Source organism: Melanerpes formicivorus, unplaced genomic scaffold, assembly GCF_026170545.1.
Source record: "Melanerpes formicivorus ecotype bairdi unplaced genomic scaffold, bMelFor1.0.p_v2 SCAF_5, whole genome shotgun sequence".
Taxonomy (NCBI): Eukaryota; Metazoa; Chordata; class Aves; order Piciformes; family Picidae; genus Melanerpes; species Melanerpes formicivorus.
Window position 1 is genome coordinate 22,332,291 of NW_027142357.1, and position 21,200 is coordinate 22,353,490.

The 21,200-nt window shown below is 35.0% G+C and overlaps 1 protein-coding gene across 4 annotated transcripts in view; it reads left to right on the top strand.

Annotated features, from left to right (window-relative positions):
- LOC137441343 (sodium channel protein type 2 subunit alpha-like) overlaps window positions 1–21,200 on the top strand; it is a 75,168-nt gene that overhangs the window by 30,224 nt on the left and 23,744 nt on the right. For all 4 annotated transcript variants that reach the window (XM_068138734.1, XM_068138736.1, XM_068138733.1 and 1 more), the window contains 7 exons: window positions 1,830–2,129; window positions 5,781–6,128; window positions 7,821–7,953; window positions 9,805–10,043; window positions 12,686–12,859; window positions 13,788–14,144; window positions 16,000–16,485. In XM_068138734.1, the coding sequence (XP_067994835.1) occupies window positions 1,830–2,129; window positions 5,781–6,128; window positions 7,821–7,953; window positions 9,805–10,043; window positions 12,686–12,859; window positions 13,788–14,144; window positions 16,000–16,485 (2,037 nt within the window). The remainder of the gene's footprint in view (window positions 1–1,829; window positions 2,130–5,780; window positions 6,129–7,820; window positions 7,954–9,804; window positions 10,044–12,685; window positions 12,860–13,787; window positions 14,145–15,999; window positions 16,486–21,200) is intronic.

Here is a 21,200-nt window from a genome sequence, read left to right on the forward strand (position 1 = left end):
CTGTATCAAGTCAACTTTACCTCGAGTACTGTGTCCAGTTCTGGGCCCCTCAGTTTAGGAAGGATGTTGACTCGCTGGAATGAGTCCAGAGAAGGGCAACAAAGTTGGTGAGGGGTTTGGAACACAAGCCCTATGAGGAAAGACTGAGGGAGCTGGGGTTGCTCAGCCTGGAAAAGAGGAGACTCAGGGGTGACCTTATCACTCTCTACAACTACCTGAAGGGAGGTTGTAGACAGGCAGATGATGGTCTCTTCTCCCAGGCACCCAGTACCAGAACAAGAGGACACAGTTTCAGGCTGCGCCAGGGGAGGTTCAGGTTGGATGTTAGGAAGAAGTTCTATACAGAAAGAGTGATTGCCCATTGGAATGGGCTGCCCAAGGAGGTGGTGGAGTCACCGTCATTGGAGGTGTTCAGGAGGAGACTTGATGGGGTGCTTGGTGCCATGGGTTAGCTGTTTGGGTGGGTTGGATTGTTTGATAGGTTGGACGCGATGATCTTGAAGGTCTCTTCCAACCTGGTTTGGTTTATTCTAAATAAAGTTTTATTCTAAAACTTGTATACCATGGGTTGTATACTATGGCACAGAAAGCCATTAATTCTTACTATTAGCTTTCAAACTATCCTTTCCTGCTGTAGAGAGGTGTCTCATAATTCCTGAAATGTTTGGCACTGAATATAATATGTTTTGCTGAATAAGTTACTAGTCATCTTTCTTATATAACCCTAGTTTCTTGCCATTTATCACACCACTCTTTTTTGTAAGATCACAGGAGCCTATCATTCAGTATTCAGCATTCAGTATTCCTAAGGTTGGAAGAGACCTAAAAGATCATCGAGTCCAACCTGTCACCCCAGACCTCATGAATAGAGTAGGGAGGACATTACTGCCCACTGCAGGCTTGAACTCACGACCTTCCCATTAAGGCTCTGATGCGCTACCAACTGAGCATCTTCCCAAACATTTTCCACTCCAGAATTTCATAGCAATCTTTCAGATAGTTCTTTCTAGGAAGAGTTCTGGACACATTCTCAATTCTTCCTCTATTTGATGACTAAATGAACTGATGTCCCTAATGAACCAAGTCAGGTAGGCTGATCCCTGTATTTGAAGATACTGGTCCTGAGTTTTGGGATGGTTCTTTGCCTATCCCATTCCAACAGAGAAGAAATCCAGACATTTTCTTGTCTCTCTCTGCAGCAGCAACAGGTAATAAATGTACCTTTGGATCTATAGCAAAGACCTTGAGAGCTGTTACAGTAGGAAATGTGAGAGAGGAAGGAAGAAGAGGGAGGTACAGATTGAAGATATGCCTAGAGACTACACCAGTTGCCAGAGAAGGGTTAAAGAGGGGCAGGAGATTATCCTTGCTTGAAAGACATCAAAGAATGGCTATATTCAACTACTTGCAAACTGCTATTTGGATTATAATATATTAACTCCTGTGTTGGATGATAGGGATGAGTTTTCTCTGTAAGGACTCCGGAGTCCACTGAATTGGAGCATGATGTGGGGCTTTTCTTAAAAGGAGATACAGAAACACATCTATACTTTGTACTTTTCTGACTACCTTACTTTAGACCAATTTCTTGTGCAGTAAGTCTTTAAGGAATAGTAATGCAGTTGTTCTGTTGAAGTTTATGCTTCAAGTAGCTTATGCTATGAGGAGCTATACTACTCAACAGTTTCTCTTCAGTTTAATTTGTCTGTGTGTATTTGCATACTGAAGGATGTACAACCAGGAGTATTACTACAGTGATAATAAACCCAGCTGATAAAAGCTTATACAGTTCATTATTAACCTGCTAAGAATACCTTGCTTCCTAACAGGCAACAGCAGCAGTAGCAGCAGCATCAATTGCATCAAGAGATTTCAGCGGTGTAGGGGGATTAGGAGAACTCTTGGAAAGCTCTTCAGAAGCATCAAAGTTGAGCTCAAAGAGTGCTAAAGAAAGAAGAAATCGAAGGAAGAAAAGGAGGCAGAAAGAAATGTCTGAAGCAGAGGACAGAGGAGATACTGATAAGTTCCCCAAGTCTGAGTCAGAAGACAGTATCAGAAGGAAAAGCTACCGCTTCTCCACTGAAGGAAGTCAACTGACATATGAAAAAAGGTTTACATCTCCTCACCAGGTACAGCATTGTTCTTTATTCAATCATATACATCTACTCTTGTTTGGTTTTGACTAACATTACAGCAACTTTACATGTTGTAAATTATGTAAGAGGTGAGGGAAGAAGAGTACCAGTGCTAGTACTGTTAACAGTGTTATATTTAGATATGCTTTCACCTGTTCTATTGGCAAAGGGATAAAAAGAACATACAATTTAAACTTAAACCATTTCTGAAAATGTATTTCTGAAGATATATCTGGTAGACTGAAGAAGGAATCAAAGACTCTTTCATTAGTACCCATATATTTGCATTAATCAACCATAGGCTTTCTGTTCTGCATGCATTTCAAAACTATTTAAACGTGAGGGTTCTTTAGCAGACCACATCATCATTACCCTGCATAAGAAATTCCACAGTATCATTTCTATTGCTTTCCTTAAATAGCTTCTTTAAAGGGTAGATTATGCAAAAAGTAGCTCCAGTGCTCCACAATAAAGATAAACTACATAGGAATTTTTTGGGCTTATATTTTTAAGAATTTAATCACACTGCTCTTTTTCATTAGAAATTCATTACTCAAAATGGAGAATCATTGCAGTCATAGAAAAAAATAATTTAGGAAGGACCCCTGGAAATCATTTAGTCCAAACTTCAAAACTCTACTTCCTTAAATCAAAGAAGTCTCATCCATCACTTAAGGATAGCTTTGTCCATTTGAAGTATACTTGCAGTTGTAGATAACAAACTTTCTATAGCTTTATTACACACAGTAAAGTATGTTTTGCACATGTTTCTTCATACTTTGGAACTGTCAGAAGGCTTTCACCCTGTCATGAAGAACTGTGAAACTTTCACAGAAACCTAAGAATCTTAGGAAAGCAAGACATTTACTTTTGCTGACATTAAAATAAAATTTGAATTCCTGTTTCACAAAGAGTCTAGCCTAGAGCCACAAAGATGATTAAGGGAGATCTTTTCCTTATGAGGAAAGACTGAGGGAGCTGGGTCTCTTCAGGTTGGAGGACACTGAGGGGTGACCTCATTACGGCTTATAAATACATGAAGGGCAAGTGTCGGGGGGACAGAGCCAGGCTCTTCTCAGTGATGTCTAATGATAGGACAAGGGGCAATGGGTACAAGGTGGAGCATAGGAAGTTCCATGTGAACAGAAGGAAAGACTTTTTCACTGTGAGAGTGACAGAGCACTGGAACAGGCTGCCCAGAGAGACTATGGAGTCTCCTTCTCTGGAGACATTCAAAACCTGGCTGGATGTGTTCCTGTGTGACCTACTGTAGGTGATCCTGGTCTAGCAGGGGGTCCATCTAGATGATTGTTTGAGGTCCCTTCCAACCCTAAAGAAGGACATGGAGCAATAGAGAGGAAAAAGCAAATCTTGAGATGTCATGAATTACTCTGCAGGAAGATAAGTGACCATCTGAAGCAAATTAAAAAAAAAAAATTTAAAATACAATGAGACTTGTTCAAGCAAATAATCTTATTGAGGACAATTTACCAATTAAAGAGTATCTTGGTAATTTTTTATGCAGTTGCAAAAATGCTTTTGGTCAAGTGTTGCCAGTATGTAAGTGAAATAAAACTGAGCTGCCAAAAGAGTGGAAGGATTAGTGGCAGCAGAACTGGTAAAGGAAGAGCTGGCTTGATCTGTCAGCCATGCAGTTAGCTCCCTGGTGAAACAGGGTGGCAGAGCATGAACTAATGAGGTAGAATGTAATAGATAATCTGATATTCCATAGAATATAGTACATAATCTGACATGCCAGCCCCTGTAGGGGTTTTGTCATTCCACACAATATTCGATGTGCAAGCTTTTCTTTCAGACCTTACATTACAGGAGCGTGTCGGCACATATATCTCTGCCTCTACATGTGTTAGAATTGCAGCCATTTTGCCTTATATCTTTTGTCTCAGTCCAGCAGGGACCCACAGAACAGGCAGTACTCCTCCCAAATCCCTGAGGGGCCTGATCCATTTAGCTGTCCTCAGAGCATGATAACACATCTTGAAAAGATTGGACTACAAATAAAGCATAGCAGCCATGGAAACATTCTGAGAAAAAACACAAGGGTAGCAGTGGCAGTCAGTGATCGTGTGATTTTTAGAGACTGTAGGTTGGCCAAATGCATTTACAAAGAAATATACAAAGGGGGTAGTAATTCAGAATTCAATGCCATGCTCTATAGCATCTAGAGGATTTTTTTTAGATAAAATTATCTTTCAGCATAAGCAAAACAGCACTTTTTCCCCAGCCAAGTTTACATAAATGGGTTAGCAAAACCATTTGGCTGATATTCTTCAAGTAACTCAGCCTGAGGCTGACAGCCAGCATAGAAAATTTCAGCACAAATTAATAAAATTTGGTAGAGCTGTAAGAGAAAATTACCCCAAACATCTCATAATGGTAAATACCTGCCAGCCTTTGTAAGAGGCAATACCACCAGTTTAGCACACACATTGTGTGTGTGAATCTATACATTTCAGTATGCATATACAGAGCTACATATGAATATATGATGTATGTATATATTCAGTGTTCAGTTTTCACAGTATTAACATAGGCTTATATATTACAGTGTAGTTTTCACTTTAATTATGCTGGGATAAGAACGCCTGCTATTATGTATGAGCACCTTCTACCAGCTAAACAAATGAAAAATTGAGAAATGTCTCAAAACATGTTTTTGATGTGCCAGGGTACAAGGATTTGTATAAAGGCAGAACTGAAGAAAGCTAATGCAAGGTTTCTTTTTTCCACAATTAGTACTCTTTTTATTTATTCATGAATGATGTTAATAAAATATGTAGCAAGGGAGAAGAACATTCCATTAACCAGCTTCTACTGTAATTAAAAGATGAATTACCAACAACCACTGGTTTATTTCTCTCATTTGTAAGAGGATATCTTTAGGTAACTGTGTCCCTGGTGAATGTTTGCTTCGAGCTGCCTGATTGCCCAGTGGTGCCTCCTGGTAGGTGGACAGCCTGCTATAGCCACCTGACAGCTACTAGTCTACAGAGAACTATGTGTTCACACTGAACCTCCAGCAATTCCCCAAGCTGTTGACTCTGTCTTCTAGTTTTAGAATACTGCTTGCGTTGTTCTCACACTATTGAGCCTATTGTGAAGGGGGTAGAGAGCTTTTTGCATCAGTTTAGACTGAATTTAATACCAAACTTAAGATCACTTCTACCTCTGGCAAAAAGAATAGAACACGATGGTCAGTGAGTGCTATCAGTTATCCCTAAGCATCCAGGGGAGAAAGAAGGGAAAAAACATAAAAGATTTTTAGCTCTGTCCTCTAATAGAGGGAATAAAAGATAAACACTTACAAACTGTTGATAGTGATGTTGAGAACTGTCTCCAGAACATTCCAACCAATTGAACCTACCTCTTTTGTTCAAAATTGTCCAAATGTACTTCTGTCTTCTACGTAACTTTTCCTTGGTTCTGTTACTTTATCTTAAAAATAATTTGCCCCTCTGCTTCAGGTCCTCTATGAGCACATTCTCCTAATGTCCTCACCACTACTATTGAAGGAAAAATGTCTGTATCTTTCCTCCAGCACTATAGTTATTTTCTGAAAAGCCAAGAACTTAGAACTTCAGTTCTAATGCTGTTTTGGTTTGGTTTGGTTTAAATCTTTTTCAGTCTTTATTAAGCATTCGAGGCTCCCTGTTCTCACCAAGACGCAACAGCAAAACAAGCATTTTCAGTTTCAGAGGTCGTGCAAAGGATATAGGATCTGAAAATGACTTTGCTGATGATGAGCACAGCACTCTTGAAGACAATGAGAGCAGAAGAGATTCTCTCTTTGTTCCAAATCGACATGGAGAACGTCGTAACAGTAACATTAGTCAGGCGAGTGTGTCATCTAGAATGGTACCAGCCCTTCCAATGAATGGGAAGATGCACAGCACTGTGGATTGCAATGGGGTAGTTTCCTTGGTTGGGGGACCTTCAACTCTAACTTCACCTACTGGTCAGCTTATACCAGAGGTAATTATTTCAGTTCAGTTCAGACATGGAGTATTTTCTTTCTGCTCACCTCTGCATGCCTTATAATTTCTTAAATCTCTGAGAAATAACTTGCAATAGTATCTAAATAACAGAACATAAGGTGGGAAAAGTCCTCAAACTCCTATGTCTGAGTCTTGGTAAAGTATTATATTCTCTTTGCCTTCAGCAAGAGATCTCCACATAGAAAGAAAAAAGCATAAATTTGAATTTGACAATTTGTATATAGTTTCACCTCATTGACATAGGTAGACATTTGATAAACAATTAAGAATATAACTTGGAAATATGTATGGGAAAACACTTGCAAATTAGGCAGAAGGCAATTACTATTCCCATGTTAGTTAACAGAAATACCCCTTACTTAATTGCTCTTGAAATATTTTTCATAACTTTGGTGAGAAAAGTATGTACCATTCCTATGTACCTTTACAACTGCATTGCATTTCAATCTCAGTTTCAAGTCTCTAAGCTCAGATTTTTGATTTTTTATTTCATATGAATTCAGTATGGTATTTAGAAGTCTATAATAGTACTGTATGTTACCTGAAAAACATTTTCATTATAAATAAGTATTGAGATTTCATTACTACTTCTATATGTTTCTTTTTATTTTTATTTCTCTCCTATCTTGATATAGACCTCCATACCAGAAATTGAGTTAGCATACCTCAGAGATTATGTGGACATAGCTCTATGTCAGAATTAGCCATTTAACTCAAAAGTCTTCTCTAAAGAAATAGTATTAGTGAATTCTCAAAAAAGGTTTTGCATCTTCACACTGAGATAACCTGGAAATCCGTTATGAATTCTGCAGACATTTTTATTCTTTTTCTGAATAGGGGCAGAATAATGAGGAAAAGAGTAAGTGGTTTCCATGAATCACAGAATCAGTGATAGAGCAGAAGCCAAGATTTAGGAACTTTTTCATCCTATTCCTGTGTTTAGATCCCTGGGCCACCCTCCAGAAGAAAAGCAAAGTAACTCTAAGGAAACCTACATGCTACAGAATAGTGACAAGTATGGCACATCCAAAGCAGAGCTGAGTATTATTATTTGAGAAGATAGTTAGAAACCATACAAAATAGAGAGGATCTGCGTATTCATTGCAAGAGTATATCACAAATTCTGTGTGATTATTGTAGTGGTTGAGAATTAGGTAGAAGAAATATAAAATAAGATGTGATCTTTTTCTCCTATAAGTATTTCCAACCACACCTATTAGGTTAGGAATGCAGCACATAATTTCAGAAAGATAATGAATTCCTCAAATCATACTCATGTTTCTTGTATTAGTTACTTTCTTAATAGTTCACTTCTTTCTGTACTGGCACTTTAATAATTTAACATAACTAGATGCTGAAAATTATGATGGCAGGTTCAACTTCCATAATTTTTTCTTGAAAGAATAATAATAATCACTATCAAAAAGATACTAAGCAAACATTTTGTTCACTTAGTCATTTAAATGAGGACCACCTTTGGTCCTACATTGCCTTGGTATTGTGTACCTCAGGCAATAGAACAAAGTCCTAAAGGAACAGGAAACTTCAGTATGTAAGTCAAGTGTTCTGTATAAAGACGATTTTCATTATCACTGCAATATTTATACACTAAATATTATTAATTGGCTGTTGAAAAATATGGTTTAATTCCTCAGTATTTCCTTTACAGGGGACCACTACAGAAACAGAAATTAGAAAAAGACGACTGAGTTCTTATCAAATATCCATGGAAATGCTGGAAGATTCTGCTGCAAGACAAAGAGCAATGAGTATAGCCAGCATACTTACAAATACAATGGAAGGTATTTGATGCATTTTGTCTGACAGGCAGTTTGGAGAATATCTGCTAACTCTATGTACAAAGCAATTAATTACATAATTGCCTTTGTAAATGTAAAACTGGACATGTGACACCTCTGAACATCAAATACAAAAAGCTTTGAAGCATATCATTTACACATTCTAAATGCTTAGTCATTTATTTTTCATGACACCTTCCAAAATATTACTCTATCGTGTGGACTGAGACAAAATAATCACAACTGGGGGATTGCCAGAGCCTCAAACAAAGTCTACAGGGACTTGCTTCCTATAAGACATCAACAAGAAAAATCAATTAAGATAAGTGGGAATTGCTCTTTTAAAATCAGTGATGTGCTAGAACAGTCATTTCACTTAGATTTATGATCTAAGGATAGACAATACGAAATTTGAATGAAAAAGTTTTAAAGAACCCAGCCAACAGTAACTAACCCACACCAATGCATATGAACTACTTTCCTTAAGCATTTTTTAAACTTTCTGAGGAGCGTCTGTCAAAAAGAAAAGAAAATGCTATGTTTACTGTATCAAAAGAATACATTGTTGGAATGGTTTTGCATATTTAATGAAAACTGAGGATACTCACACTTCATGCATATGACATTAAAATAATTTTATAAGTTTAAAGGATCTATCTGCTGACTGCTGGTGCAGTATGACAGCTGTTATGGTCAGGCAAACCCTGTGGATGTCATACAACATATGTTATAAAAAGACAAGAAATTGCTAAGAAAATTTACAGAGTTTGTAAGATTACTTTGTCAGAATTGAAATGGACTTTTTAAAGTGAGTTGTTGAGCCCTTTGCTCTCAGATAAACAAATAGGTCTCAAACAAATTGTAGTCGGAAATATAAGGTCTATATCTTTAATTTTCTCCTCAAAGCATTCACAAACCATCCTCACAAATGTATATCTTTCTGAGTGCATCTTCCTACTTCAGCACAAGTGTGAGCTGTTTTATAAAAACAGTTGTGGCTATTTCTTATATATTTTTGTAGTCTAGGTATTTCTCACTTAAGCAAATATCAAACTTCCTTCTGGGATGTCCTCAAACATCCCACCACATTTGTGGTTCACCTTTTCATTATTAACTCAGTAAAAGTTACTGTTATTCTGTAACTATGACAATATTGACAGTGGGATGGAAGAAAATTTAGTTTGCAAAGATTCTGAGAGCAGAATTGTTCTGCTGGTGTTGACATGGTGGTTCTGTTTCTCAACTGATAGACATTCCAACTGTGCAAGACACTTTCAAAGTCAAATGATATTTTTAAAAATATGAAAACAGGTATTCTGTATATTAAAAATATTGATTCAAATAAGCAATGATAGGTATGTGCACTCAGTCATTTATCTCTTATGATATTGTAGAGGTTCAGTGTACTTTTAGTAGCTCAAATCAAGATATTACATTCTTAACATCAAAAATTTGTATTTTGTCAAGCTTTACAAATTCTATATATCAGTTCACTGACTATGGAGTCCTGTTAACTTCCTATATCCAAGATTAAGTTATCTGCTGTAAGCAAAGTGAACTAACACAAACTAAACTTTGAGACACTTCCTCCTGTCATGGGAAAAACACAGTTCTCTCTTTAGATAGATGTCTGAGATGATTCACTCTTTAGAGAAAATTTCACAGTCCACTTGTTGTAGAGGAGATTAAATAAATGAGATGATGAACATTAAGATGGATAAACATAGGAGAGAAATCCCACATTAGTGTGAGTTGTTTGTTTTAATGATTTAATATTTTTACATATTTGAAACAAGAACATCTGGAAGATATAATTGTGATTTTGTAATTTTTTTAATTTTTTTTTTTTTCTAGAGCTTGAAGAATCCAGACAGAAATGCCCACCATGCTGGTACAGATTTGCAAATACGTTCCTGATCTGGGATTGCTGGAGTCCATGGCTAAAAGTAAAACACATCGTCAATTTAGTTGTGATGGATCCATTTGTTGATCTTGCTATAACTATTTGCATTGTTCTAAACACTTTGTTTATGGCCATGGAACATTACCCAATGACAGAACAGTTTAGCAGTGTCCTTTCTGTGGGGAATCTGGTAAGCAGTTTATTATGCACAACTTGGTGTAAAATGTTAATGCCCTTTTCTAAAAGATGAAATGCATAAATGCATTGCATTGGTTTTAAATTTATTCCAGGTTGTTTTTTTATAATCAGTTTAGAAACTGTATATATAGTTTTCATATATATGTGATTTTTGCTGTAGTCTTTGACTTTCATGAATCTTTTGTGACTCCTATAACAAAATAACTACGTGTGGAAATGCAGTCTTCCTTGGATTTTCAGAGTTCTTGTGGTCTACCTTGGTATTTTTCTTGAAAATATTAAAGTAGATTATATTATTTTTACTGTGGTGCTGATATTCCATCACAGAAAATATTTTCCTTCTGTGAAAAATTGATGTTAGAATTTGACTGTTTTTTGCAGTTACACTGCTGTGAAGATACATTACCAAGAAATGCTGTCATGTTAGCAGTAGGTTCTTGCCACTTTAGGTAACTAAAAAGACTCAATATACTAGAAGATTATTATTTATTCTCTAATAACAGCACTTTGCATCCATTAGTTTATTAGAGATGCCTTTCCAGAGTGTTATATGTAATTCCTGTTCTGACCAGATACCTTAATGGGCCATAACACTTAAATGTTGTCTGTTTCTTTCCACTTGCTTCTGATACACAGGAAGCAGTGGACTGCACTTTGCAAGTGTTTGTTTCAGGAGATGCATGCATTATTTGCCAGCTCACATAACTAGCAATAGTTTACAAAGGTGAGGTCTGGACTGACTGACACAACATGCAGTCCTGAAAATCAAAACCAACCAAGTGTTCTGAACTAATCATTCAAGAAGATTAGTTTTGAAAAAATCTGCTAATATTTAAATGGACCAGGATTAGATTTCTTAGTCAGAATATGTTTTAAAGTCTAAACACTTTCCTTGTATGTACTAGTAATACATCCTTCTATGACTTATTTTTTTGGTTTGCTTAAATAGAACTAAAATTGAACATACTACCTACATATTCTTGTTTCCTTTGTCCTGGACAAAAATGTAATTGCTGGCATATTCTTTTGTATTCATTACAGATTACAGAATATTTAACTTTAAAATGTTGGTCTGTCACATTGTTATAATTATTTCTTTCTGTTTTTTGCCTTTTCCCTTCTCATATTTTCATGCTTTTTACTCTAAACTAGCAAAAGTCATGTTTTTACCTTTGTAACAATCCAGTATCCTTAACTAGCACTATAACTACACAATTAATACTATTCTTGTTGGTTTCAATTAAATTCTCTATTAATCACTGTAATGATCTATTAACCTTAATTTTGTAACTTCCATCAGAAGTATGCTAATTTACTTTGTTTTTGTGACATCACAGTCTCCTTGAGGAGAAATGAAATATGATAAATATGACTCTGCCTTTTCTGTAGCATTTTAATGACAAGGAAGTAATAGTGCTAAAAAATCGTTTGCATAATATTACTCAAATTTATTCAGTATTCCTAAATAATTGCAAGAAAACTTGAGCTTACTGCTGTTAAAATGTATCTTTGTATATTTGGTTATGCACACGAAAAAGTAGTTTGTGGATGGAATGGGTTGTTTTGTGAAGAACGAAAGGGTTTCCATTTCTTTTTTTCAACTGTTTTGACAAATATGACAATTTCGTCAAGAATAATCTTCTTTGTTGCATTCTCCTTAACACATAGCAATACCTGCTACTTTTGTCTATTTGGTAACATCTCTCATATATCAATATAATCATATATCTAGCCTCTAAAAAGTATATACCATTAAAAATTTAACAGCTGTGAATGTCTGCACAACATTATATCCAGCTCCTAATTTTAAATTAAAAGGTAATCATGAGTTTAATTATATAATGTGAAAATTCAGCAAGGACTGAAAACAAGCTGGATAAAGAATTATCACAAGGCAATGGCAAAGTATGTTAGTGTACTTTAGTAGACTTTTGGATCATCTAGGATATCCTTGGAGTGTTGTTCAGAACATTCATGGGTTTAGTGGGTTTGCATTATGCACAAAATTCCATTCCCATGCTGCACAAACCACTGATTACTAGTCATTGTGAGAAAGTGTTGGGTAAAATTCTGAACTTTACAACACTAAGGAGCATTGACAATTTCACTTTTGTCACTTCCAGATATTTCAAAGAATGTTTTCCCCATGAAGTTCTTTTTTTTTCCAAAAGGAAATAGCTCTCACAAAGAATAGTAGTAGAGTGCCTAAACCATTGTATCCTACAAGAAGCTCAGTACAAAACCCTACAACTTCTTTTACTTTACTGAGACTATGACTATTGTCTAGAAAGGGGACTGTGAACATTGGATCATATCACATAATCTGCCGGATGAATGGTCCAGCACATATCAGTCAAATACAAACCAGAAACGAGTTGCTAACTTATGAATAGCTTTTTATAGATTTGTCAAACATCTGACCTCCTATATCTGTACTGATTTAGTAATTAGTTTTTAATTATCGGTCTTCAATGTTTAGAGATACTTAGATGCTGTCTGGAGAGAGCAATGAACCAGTTTTTATAGTACCAGGTACAAGTAACAGGTGTGAAAACTCAGGCTAGATTAGAAAAATTTACTCAGGCATATAAATTTCTCATAACAACTCAACTAATTAATTCTTTTTTGTCTTAGGTATTCACTGGGATATTCACAGCAGAAATGGTACTAAAGATAATTGCCATGGACCCTTATTATTATTTCCAAGAAGGCTGGAATATTTTTGATGGTATTATTGTTAGCCTTAGTTTAATGGAGCTTGGTCTTGCAAATGTTGAAGGATTATCTGTTCTTCGGTCATTCAGATTGGTAAATACTTTGATAATTCAATATTTGCATGCAACTGTCCAAAGAAAAAAAGAAAGGAAAAAAAAAGAAAAAAAAGAAAAAGAAAAAAAAAAAAGGAAAAAAAAAAAAAGGGAAAAAAAAAGTGCTGATGTCTGTAATAGTTACCAGTATTTTATATACTTAAATAACAATTTTCATATATGCATAATTTGGAAGCCATATTTGATAGTTGATTTGAGAGTTTGTCTATTGATATCTGATCCTACTACAATTGTCTTTTTAAATAGTAAGTAGTATTGTACACAAACTAACTTATAGGTATGTTTACTGGCAGCACAAGGTTAATGGTTTAAAAGTCTGTATCACTAATTCTTTTCACATTACTTGAAAACCAAGTTATATTCTAATATGTAGAGCAGGAAGTAGCTGCAATGATACCTAACTTGATACCTAACTTCACGTACTATAATTTAGCTACTGAGTATTATTTTTAAGGTAGTGTTTATGATTTGAACAGACATCACAGTATCAGCATCAGATTGCTGCTTCCAAAATTGTCTTCTCACTAGGACTAGAAGACCTACTATGTTCTTGTGGGAAATATGGAACCAATCCAGCAAAGAGGGTGTAGTGAAGGTGATGAAAAGAGTACAAACTTCTGAAATGTCTTGAAGAACTGTTCAGCAATCACCTACAAGTGAATGTTTAAAAATACTAAAATAAAACGTGATACAAACACAGCTTAAGGGTTTTTTCTTATGTTCATCACTTAGATGAAATGTTGAATGCTGCAAATACTCCATGCTCCCTGCTTTCCATTAAAATAATAGTATGCTCCTACTGAAGAACAAATAAATATACAGGCACTGACACATTCTGCTAAATAACCTGGATCTAGCTTCTATTTCATAAGTAACACTAATTATTCCTTTGCATTTTTGTTTTGCAGCTTCGAGTTTTCAAATTGGCAAAATCTTGGCCAACTCTAAATATGTTAATTAAGATTATTGGCAACTCAGTGGGAGCTTTGGGAAATCTGACCCTGGTGCTGGCCATCATTGTGTTCATTTTTGCTGTGGTTGGGATGCAGCTGTTTGGGAAAAGCTACAAGGAATGTGTCTGCAAGATCTCCAGTGACTGTGTGCTTCCACGCTGGCACATGCATGATTTTTTCCACTCTTTCCTGATTGTATTTCGAGTGCTGTGTGGAGAATGGATAGAAACAATGTGGGACTGCATGGAGGTTGCAGGCCAAACTATGTGCCTTATCGTTTTCATGCTGGTCATGGTGATTGGAAATCTAGTGGTATGTGATGAGCATTTTCAAACATTAATTCTGATGCAAAATGCACATAACTTACAACTAGGCAATGAGAATGTTTGTTACCTTGCTGTTTAGGTTTTGGGTAAAGTGTACAATGACTCCCTTCTTCCCCTTTTCACTCATTTCCATACACTGAAGAACTCTCACTGTAGCTCCATGAAGTTAGGAATACATCAAAATGTCAAATCAACCGTTACGGGAGTGCTGCAGCTAACTAAGAGGTGCTGTTTAAATCCAAGTATCTTCCTAACTACTCTTGAAATATTACAGCATGAATTAAAGTACTGAACTTTCTGGCCTGTTAAGTATAAAACACAAAACCAAAATACAGAATAATTGGATGTCAATCCTAACTGTGTTTGAAAGCTTCTAACTCAAAATTATAGAGGATACTTTTATAGAAAATTTTTAATTCAAGCTGAGATGTTAAGATGCCAAAGTTTCAACTGATAAATTTGAATTTGCGAGAACTTCTTAGAAATCAAGATTATAATAGGAATGCACCGTTTACACTTCTACTTTAAGTTTCTTCTACTGTTTCATTCTGAAAATCAATCAGAATTCATTCTGATATACTTGAAAAATTGTATTTAATTACCTGTCAAAATTCCCTTACTTTAGTATATATTTTTTATAAAATAGAACTCAAACATTTCATATTATAGTCATTTATGTGACAACGCAATCCTAAGATTAAATCAGCAGAAATGTGCAGAGCTCTCTAAAATTATTTATGATCAGTAACCTGATTCACTATTTTTTACCATTAGCTTCAGCACAGAAACTCTGTTTCAGATTCCTATTGTCTTATTTGTTCAAAGTGTCTTTAACTTCAGAGTTTTTTCTGGGATTGTTAACATCTCCAGAATTAAATCTCACAGAGAATACAAATGAGAGACCTAATCCATTTAGCAATGAAGAAGTTTATTTATACCATTTTGCCATACCATGATAACTTTTAACACTTGATGGTATATGAGACTGACAGTGTGAAATGTTTAATTGCTTGTAAATTTAAGTGAAATTGCTGCAGGTTATATAGAAGTTTATATTAAAACAACAATAATGATGCTTGAATTCTTAGGCAGTAAATTACAGTTCTCAGACAATACTGGTGCTAAGACTGTTATCTGCTTGTGAAAGAAGCCCATTTTACTTCAAACTCATACATAAGAGCAAACAGAATTTTCTTTTCTTTTCCTTTTTTCCCAAGTGAAAAAGGGAAAAAAAAATCCAAATCCAAATAATTTAGTAGTATTATAAATGAGATTAAAGTGTAAATTCAGTTTTAAAATATTCATTTCATCCTTTTTTGATAAGCTTTATAGAATATAGGAGACAAGTTCAGAAAAACAGTCTTATGTTATAATCTCCCAAATAGTAGTTAGAAAGGTTAAGTAGGTCATTATTGCATTACGTCATATAAGTTTCTAAAATATCTGCATAACAGAAATCCATCTAATTTTACAAATCATATTTATTTCATTCTACTTAAATTCCAAGTGATTTCAAGTGATTTAGAATGCCTTTCAAACCTCTGATGAATATGTACAGCTACACTTTTTGTAACTTTTATTTTAGTCTAAACAGCCATGTTGCTTCAAACAAAGGTCAAAAGTTTGAAATATTAAGCATTATCTTGTCTGGTTTTATCTTCTGAGTAAACAGAAGCAGAAAAATAATTAAGGGCATCTCTTATAATTTAATGTGCTATATGAGTATTTAAAATTAGTGAATGTTGTTTTTCAAAACAGTGTGCTATTTGACATTACCCCGTAAAATACTCACTTCTTATATGTATGTATTGACTGTACAGCTATATTCTCTCGTCTTTTAGGTATTGAACCTATTTTTAGCCTTGCTGCTGAGCTCATTTAGTTCAGACAACCTTGCTGCTACCGATGATGATAATGAAATGAACAATCTCCAGATTGCTGTGGCAAGGATTCAGAAGGGAATAGATTATGTTAAAAAAAAGATACAGGAGTTCATTCAAAAAGCTTTCGTTAGAAAGCAGAAAGAATTGGAGGAAATCAAAGCACTTGAAGAGCTACACAACAAGAAAGACAGTTGCATTTCCAACCATACTGCTGTTGAAATAAGCAAAGATCTGAATTATCTTAAAGACGGGAATGGAACCACCAGTGGATTAGGCACAGGCAGCAGTGTGGAAAAATACGTGATCGATGAAAATGATTACATGTCATTCATCAACAACCCAGGCCTCACTGTGACAGTGCCAATTGCAGTCGGAGAATCAGATTTTGAAAATGTAAACACAGAAGAATTTAGCAGTGAATCTGATATGGAAGAAAGTAAACAGGTAGGATTTTTCATATCTTAACAATTAAACCGTGGTCATGCATCTACATATTTCTTAAGTCCATTTTTAGAATTGTTTAAAACACCTGTCTTATCCCATGCAAGTATAGTTTATATTTTATTATGCTATGTAATCATAATTCAAGAAAAAAATTACCCTGTTCATTGGTATACTTGGGGGTCCTTAGAGTTTACTTTTTTAATACACTGTTTACTAGCATTTGGAAGATGTATAATTTAAGTACAATTATTCCTTTTATGAGGTTTTAGGACTAGCACACATTTCATAAAGCATTCTTTCTATAATACTGATAATACAGTCAGGATTTATGAAGTAAATATGTGGAAAGCTAAGGAATGATAAAAAGTATACAGCTTTGCATACTCAATCAAATATAAGCGGAGAAAAAATAATTTTTGCTATATTTAAGTTAGTTCTATAAGTGAACCCTGAAACTTCATAAATCAGTGATGTAGCCTGCATTATAGAAAACATGTAGTGAGTAATATTCATACAGATTTGGGTTCAGAGACTACAGCTAGCTGAATTAAAGTAATCAATATAGCAATCCATGTCATTGTAAAGCAGTATCTCAAATTATCCTGGAAAGCAGAATAATCTTGTAACATAGATGAATGTGGAAACAGTTTACTTGAAAACCTTATGCTGTTATTACTGTGCAAAGAGACAGAGGCTTGTTTTAAAACCAGAATCCATGTGCTTCAACATGTAAGTGGTCAAATACCAGAAGTGATCATGAACAGGTGACAGTAGGATTCAAGGAAAGGATAAATATATTTTCATATTAGAAGCTATGTTGTCCAATGACTCATTAATACTTAAGGGTGTGTTTACCACAAAGAAAGCTCTTCTATAAAGAAGCCTTGCATTCATGACTCTATCAGAGCTGTAGAGAGCAGTTGTTCCTCAGCAATAACAAACTGTACCACATCCCATTAATGGATATCCATGGTCCAGTTAAACACAGTATGGAGGGTTTTGTTTGTTTGTTTGTTTTTTTGCTAAAGAACATAAAGCAATATGAAGAGTGTGTATTTATTTGCAACTGCAAAGACTGTTACTTTGCATAACAATTGTGATCTTAAGAGCAACATATTCTGTCATCTGAGTTGCTCAATCATGAGACAAACATTTTCAACACAGATATATAGAATGATATAGCAGTAATGCTTACCCATGCCAATTTAAGGATATGAGAGATAATGAAAGTGTAAAGTGAAATAATTTGTGAGATCAACTATTATAAAACAAAAAAATTCAGAGTGACTCTTCTTGTAGGATGATCTAATAAAAGTACATTGTCTTTTCCAATGAACCTTTAACTAAGCCTTTTCATATATTCTGATGTACTTTAAAATGACATTTTACTTTACATTTTCTGCTTTCCTTGTGGTTAGTTTTGATATATACAGTGACAAGTGTCTTACTAGTAACTCCATTTTATGAAGTTACATGCCTAAACATTTTCTGAATATGTTGGGGTTTGTTTGTTTTTAATTTTGTAATTGTATTAGGAAGTTGGGAGACTTAAAAGCTATGCAGATGCTAAATGTGTGGTTATGTGACCTATTAGCCTCAGCAACAGAGCTGACTTGGGAAGAAGTTTCCTTCCACACCTGGCTCCTGATCCCCTTGCAGCCTTTACTACTTTCTCTACATTACAGTGCTTGTGGATTGACACTATAAGACATGTCACTGGACTTTAGATGTATCTGTATGTCTTCATGAAGAGAAAACAAATCCAAAAGTCTGTAAAAGGAAGTTGAAAGTGAAAAATTTCAGGTGACTGAGAAATCTACCATTGATGGTGGATGGTGTTTATATTAAGAACTTTTGGATAATTTTTCAATGGGGATAGGATGAGTTTAGGTCTCCTATGGAGCCTCAAGATTTCCATAGAAAGTAATACTAACTGCCATCATGAAGCTTCCCTCAAGTTCTGCTCACACACAACGATTTAGCCTTTAACTGTTTGACATTTATTCATACAGTGCAAAGGTGCGTACTGTGAACAGTATTTAATAGGGCAGGAATTTTTTTATCAATTCCCTGAAAATTGTGAATTCTATATTAATTGCAGTTTCTGCTCTGGGTTCCTTATTCCATTCCTTCTGGGTGATTTTTAGTGAAAGGATAAAGTGCCCTTTTTGTTGATGCTGTTGTCGTGTTGTTACCACCTGGTCTGACATGTGACAGGAATTTGTAAAGATTCCCAATCTTCTCCCACTAAGGCAATGAAAGTGTTGAATCTCTTGCTGCTTTGGATTGTCCCTTGAGGAAGATAAAGAGTACAGTGACATGGTGTTTAAGCTACATTTCTATAACAGGACACCATAATTTGTTTTATGTTGCCTCTCAAGGGATACTACTGAGACAACATTTCTGCTAGGAGAAGGCCTTGTCTGCAAAAGGAGGGGTAAGAGATAGGGGCAGAACTTTCCTGCCTTAACTGTGGCAGTATTTGGCACTTAAAATACCCTCAGGATGCATCCCCCTTAGTAACTCTTTATTTAACAATAGAGCTGTGTGAAGCTAGATTTGGACAGAACAGTATAATGAACCATTTTTTTTCTGGTATCTTACTGACTGTCACTGACATTAAAAGGAGAACGGTGATTTCAAGTCTGTCAGCCATAACAGATCATGCTGGAAGTGAGGCAGGGACTGTGTGCCCCTAAGAAATATTCCAAGAGCAGATAATTACTATAGAAATTGTAACTGTGGGTAAGTGAGGAACAAATTGTAAGTTTTACTATTTTTCTTATTAGCTGTACTGTGGTACATGATAACTCTAGCCACCAGTTTCTTTGGGGGAGTTGATTTTTTGGTGGGTTTGAGTTTGTGGGTTTTGAGGTTTTTTGTTTGTTTTATATATATATCAAACAATCTATAGTCCCCTCTTCTAAATCTGACCACAGATTCTCTAAGTTGTGAACTATGTATGGGTAACTAATGAATGAAATCATATGTCTGAATACACTGATAGACCACTGTCCAGACACCAATCCAATACTCTTTTAAAACAATTACAAAGAAATTATAGTCAGAAGTATATGACATAGTAAATCTAAACTAGAAATTTACACAAGATGATATTTCATCACATGTAATGTGAATAGAAATTAAAGAGGTTTATTTCCATTAAGATTTGTAAGTTCTACCACCCTTATTAAAGAATGAAGGAGGAATGGGAAGACATACCTCTTTGAAGTATTTGGCTTACTGTAGGTATATATTTTTGCAAACAAAGGAGATAATCACATAGTTAAATGAAGACTAAAAAGTTAAACAAAACACCCTTTAATTTTCACTAATGTGCATTAAGCACTACATAAATACTGGAACATTTTCCTAATCTGTGAATTGTGTTCTCATTAATTTAATTCATTCTAATTTTATTTATGAATCACAATTTTAGTGTGCAGATTAGTAGGTCTAGATTCTGCATTTCTTATTTTTCTAAAATAAGCTAACATGTTCTCTAGAAAAGTTTGTTGAACATTTCAGATGGTATGTATTTCCCATTTTGCCAAGTGATCATAAAATATTTAATAAGTATGTTTTAATTGTGTTAAAGCCATGTTTGAATTAGAAATTCCAAAAAGACAAAACTACAAATCCTGTGTCTTGAACTTCACTACCTACCATTCTTACTTCTCACAGGGGTAAAACCAAGCTGGAGCAATCAAGAATGCAGCTCTGGTGCTTTTTAACCAGGTAGAGCAACGTGTCACCACTTTCACACAGGTTACCTAAGCAAGTTATACATATATATGTATATATATATATAATCACTTTTTAATGGATTTTGACTGGCCTGCATGCTTTTCGGCTATGTACCTTCCTTATCCATTGCAAGATGGTACAAACATGCACAGCTGCTCTCTGCTGAGTCATGGGACTCACATCACAGCATGGTCAGATGGGATTGGCAACCCCAACATATATTTTAAAACTCTGCTAATGATTCTTCTGGATATTTTAATACAGTCTTTATCAATACCTGCATGCTCTACAGGATTCGAAGTATGGATCATAAAAGTACTGGAATGTTATACATTAAAGAGGCCAAAGAAAAAGGGAGCATGAATAGTTTTTAAAAAATAAAAACAGCCCTTTTTGATTCAGCCCTTATAAATGTAAATACTCAGTTAAATGTGTCAAGTAATTTATGTAATGATTACTGCCACAACTTCAGCTCCTTAATGAATAACATTTAAACTATTGCAGTAGCTACTTCCATAAAATTTACTCTTATACTTTTAAACCTCTAATGCACTGTAATGCAAATCTTCAAGATGCCACAAACTACTTTCTGTATTGATTTGGGCAGTGCATATCTTGAGTTTTATAAACTATAAGTAGAGCAAATAGTTACATAATTGCTATAATTATACATAGCAAATAACACCCCTTAAAAAATTCTCAAGGCAAAGCATTTTACAAAATTTCATAAACTTTAAACTCCTTCTTAAATAATAGTATTTTTGAATGTGTGTATTTTTGAATGTGTTTGACTTGGTGTAAATTAGAAAGACTATGGAGTCATTGGCATTGTTTTTATAAACTTCCATGTATATACCCTATGGCTTTGGGATTATAGACAAGTATAATCTCCATTGACGCAAAACTGGCAGAGCCTTCAGGAATACGGTCAGTGATTATTGCACAGGAGCCAAAGTTACATGAAACTT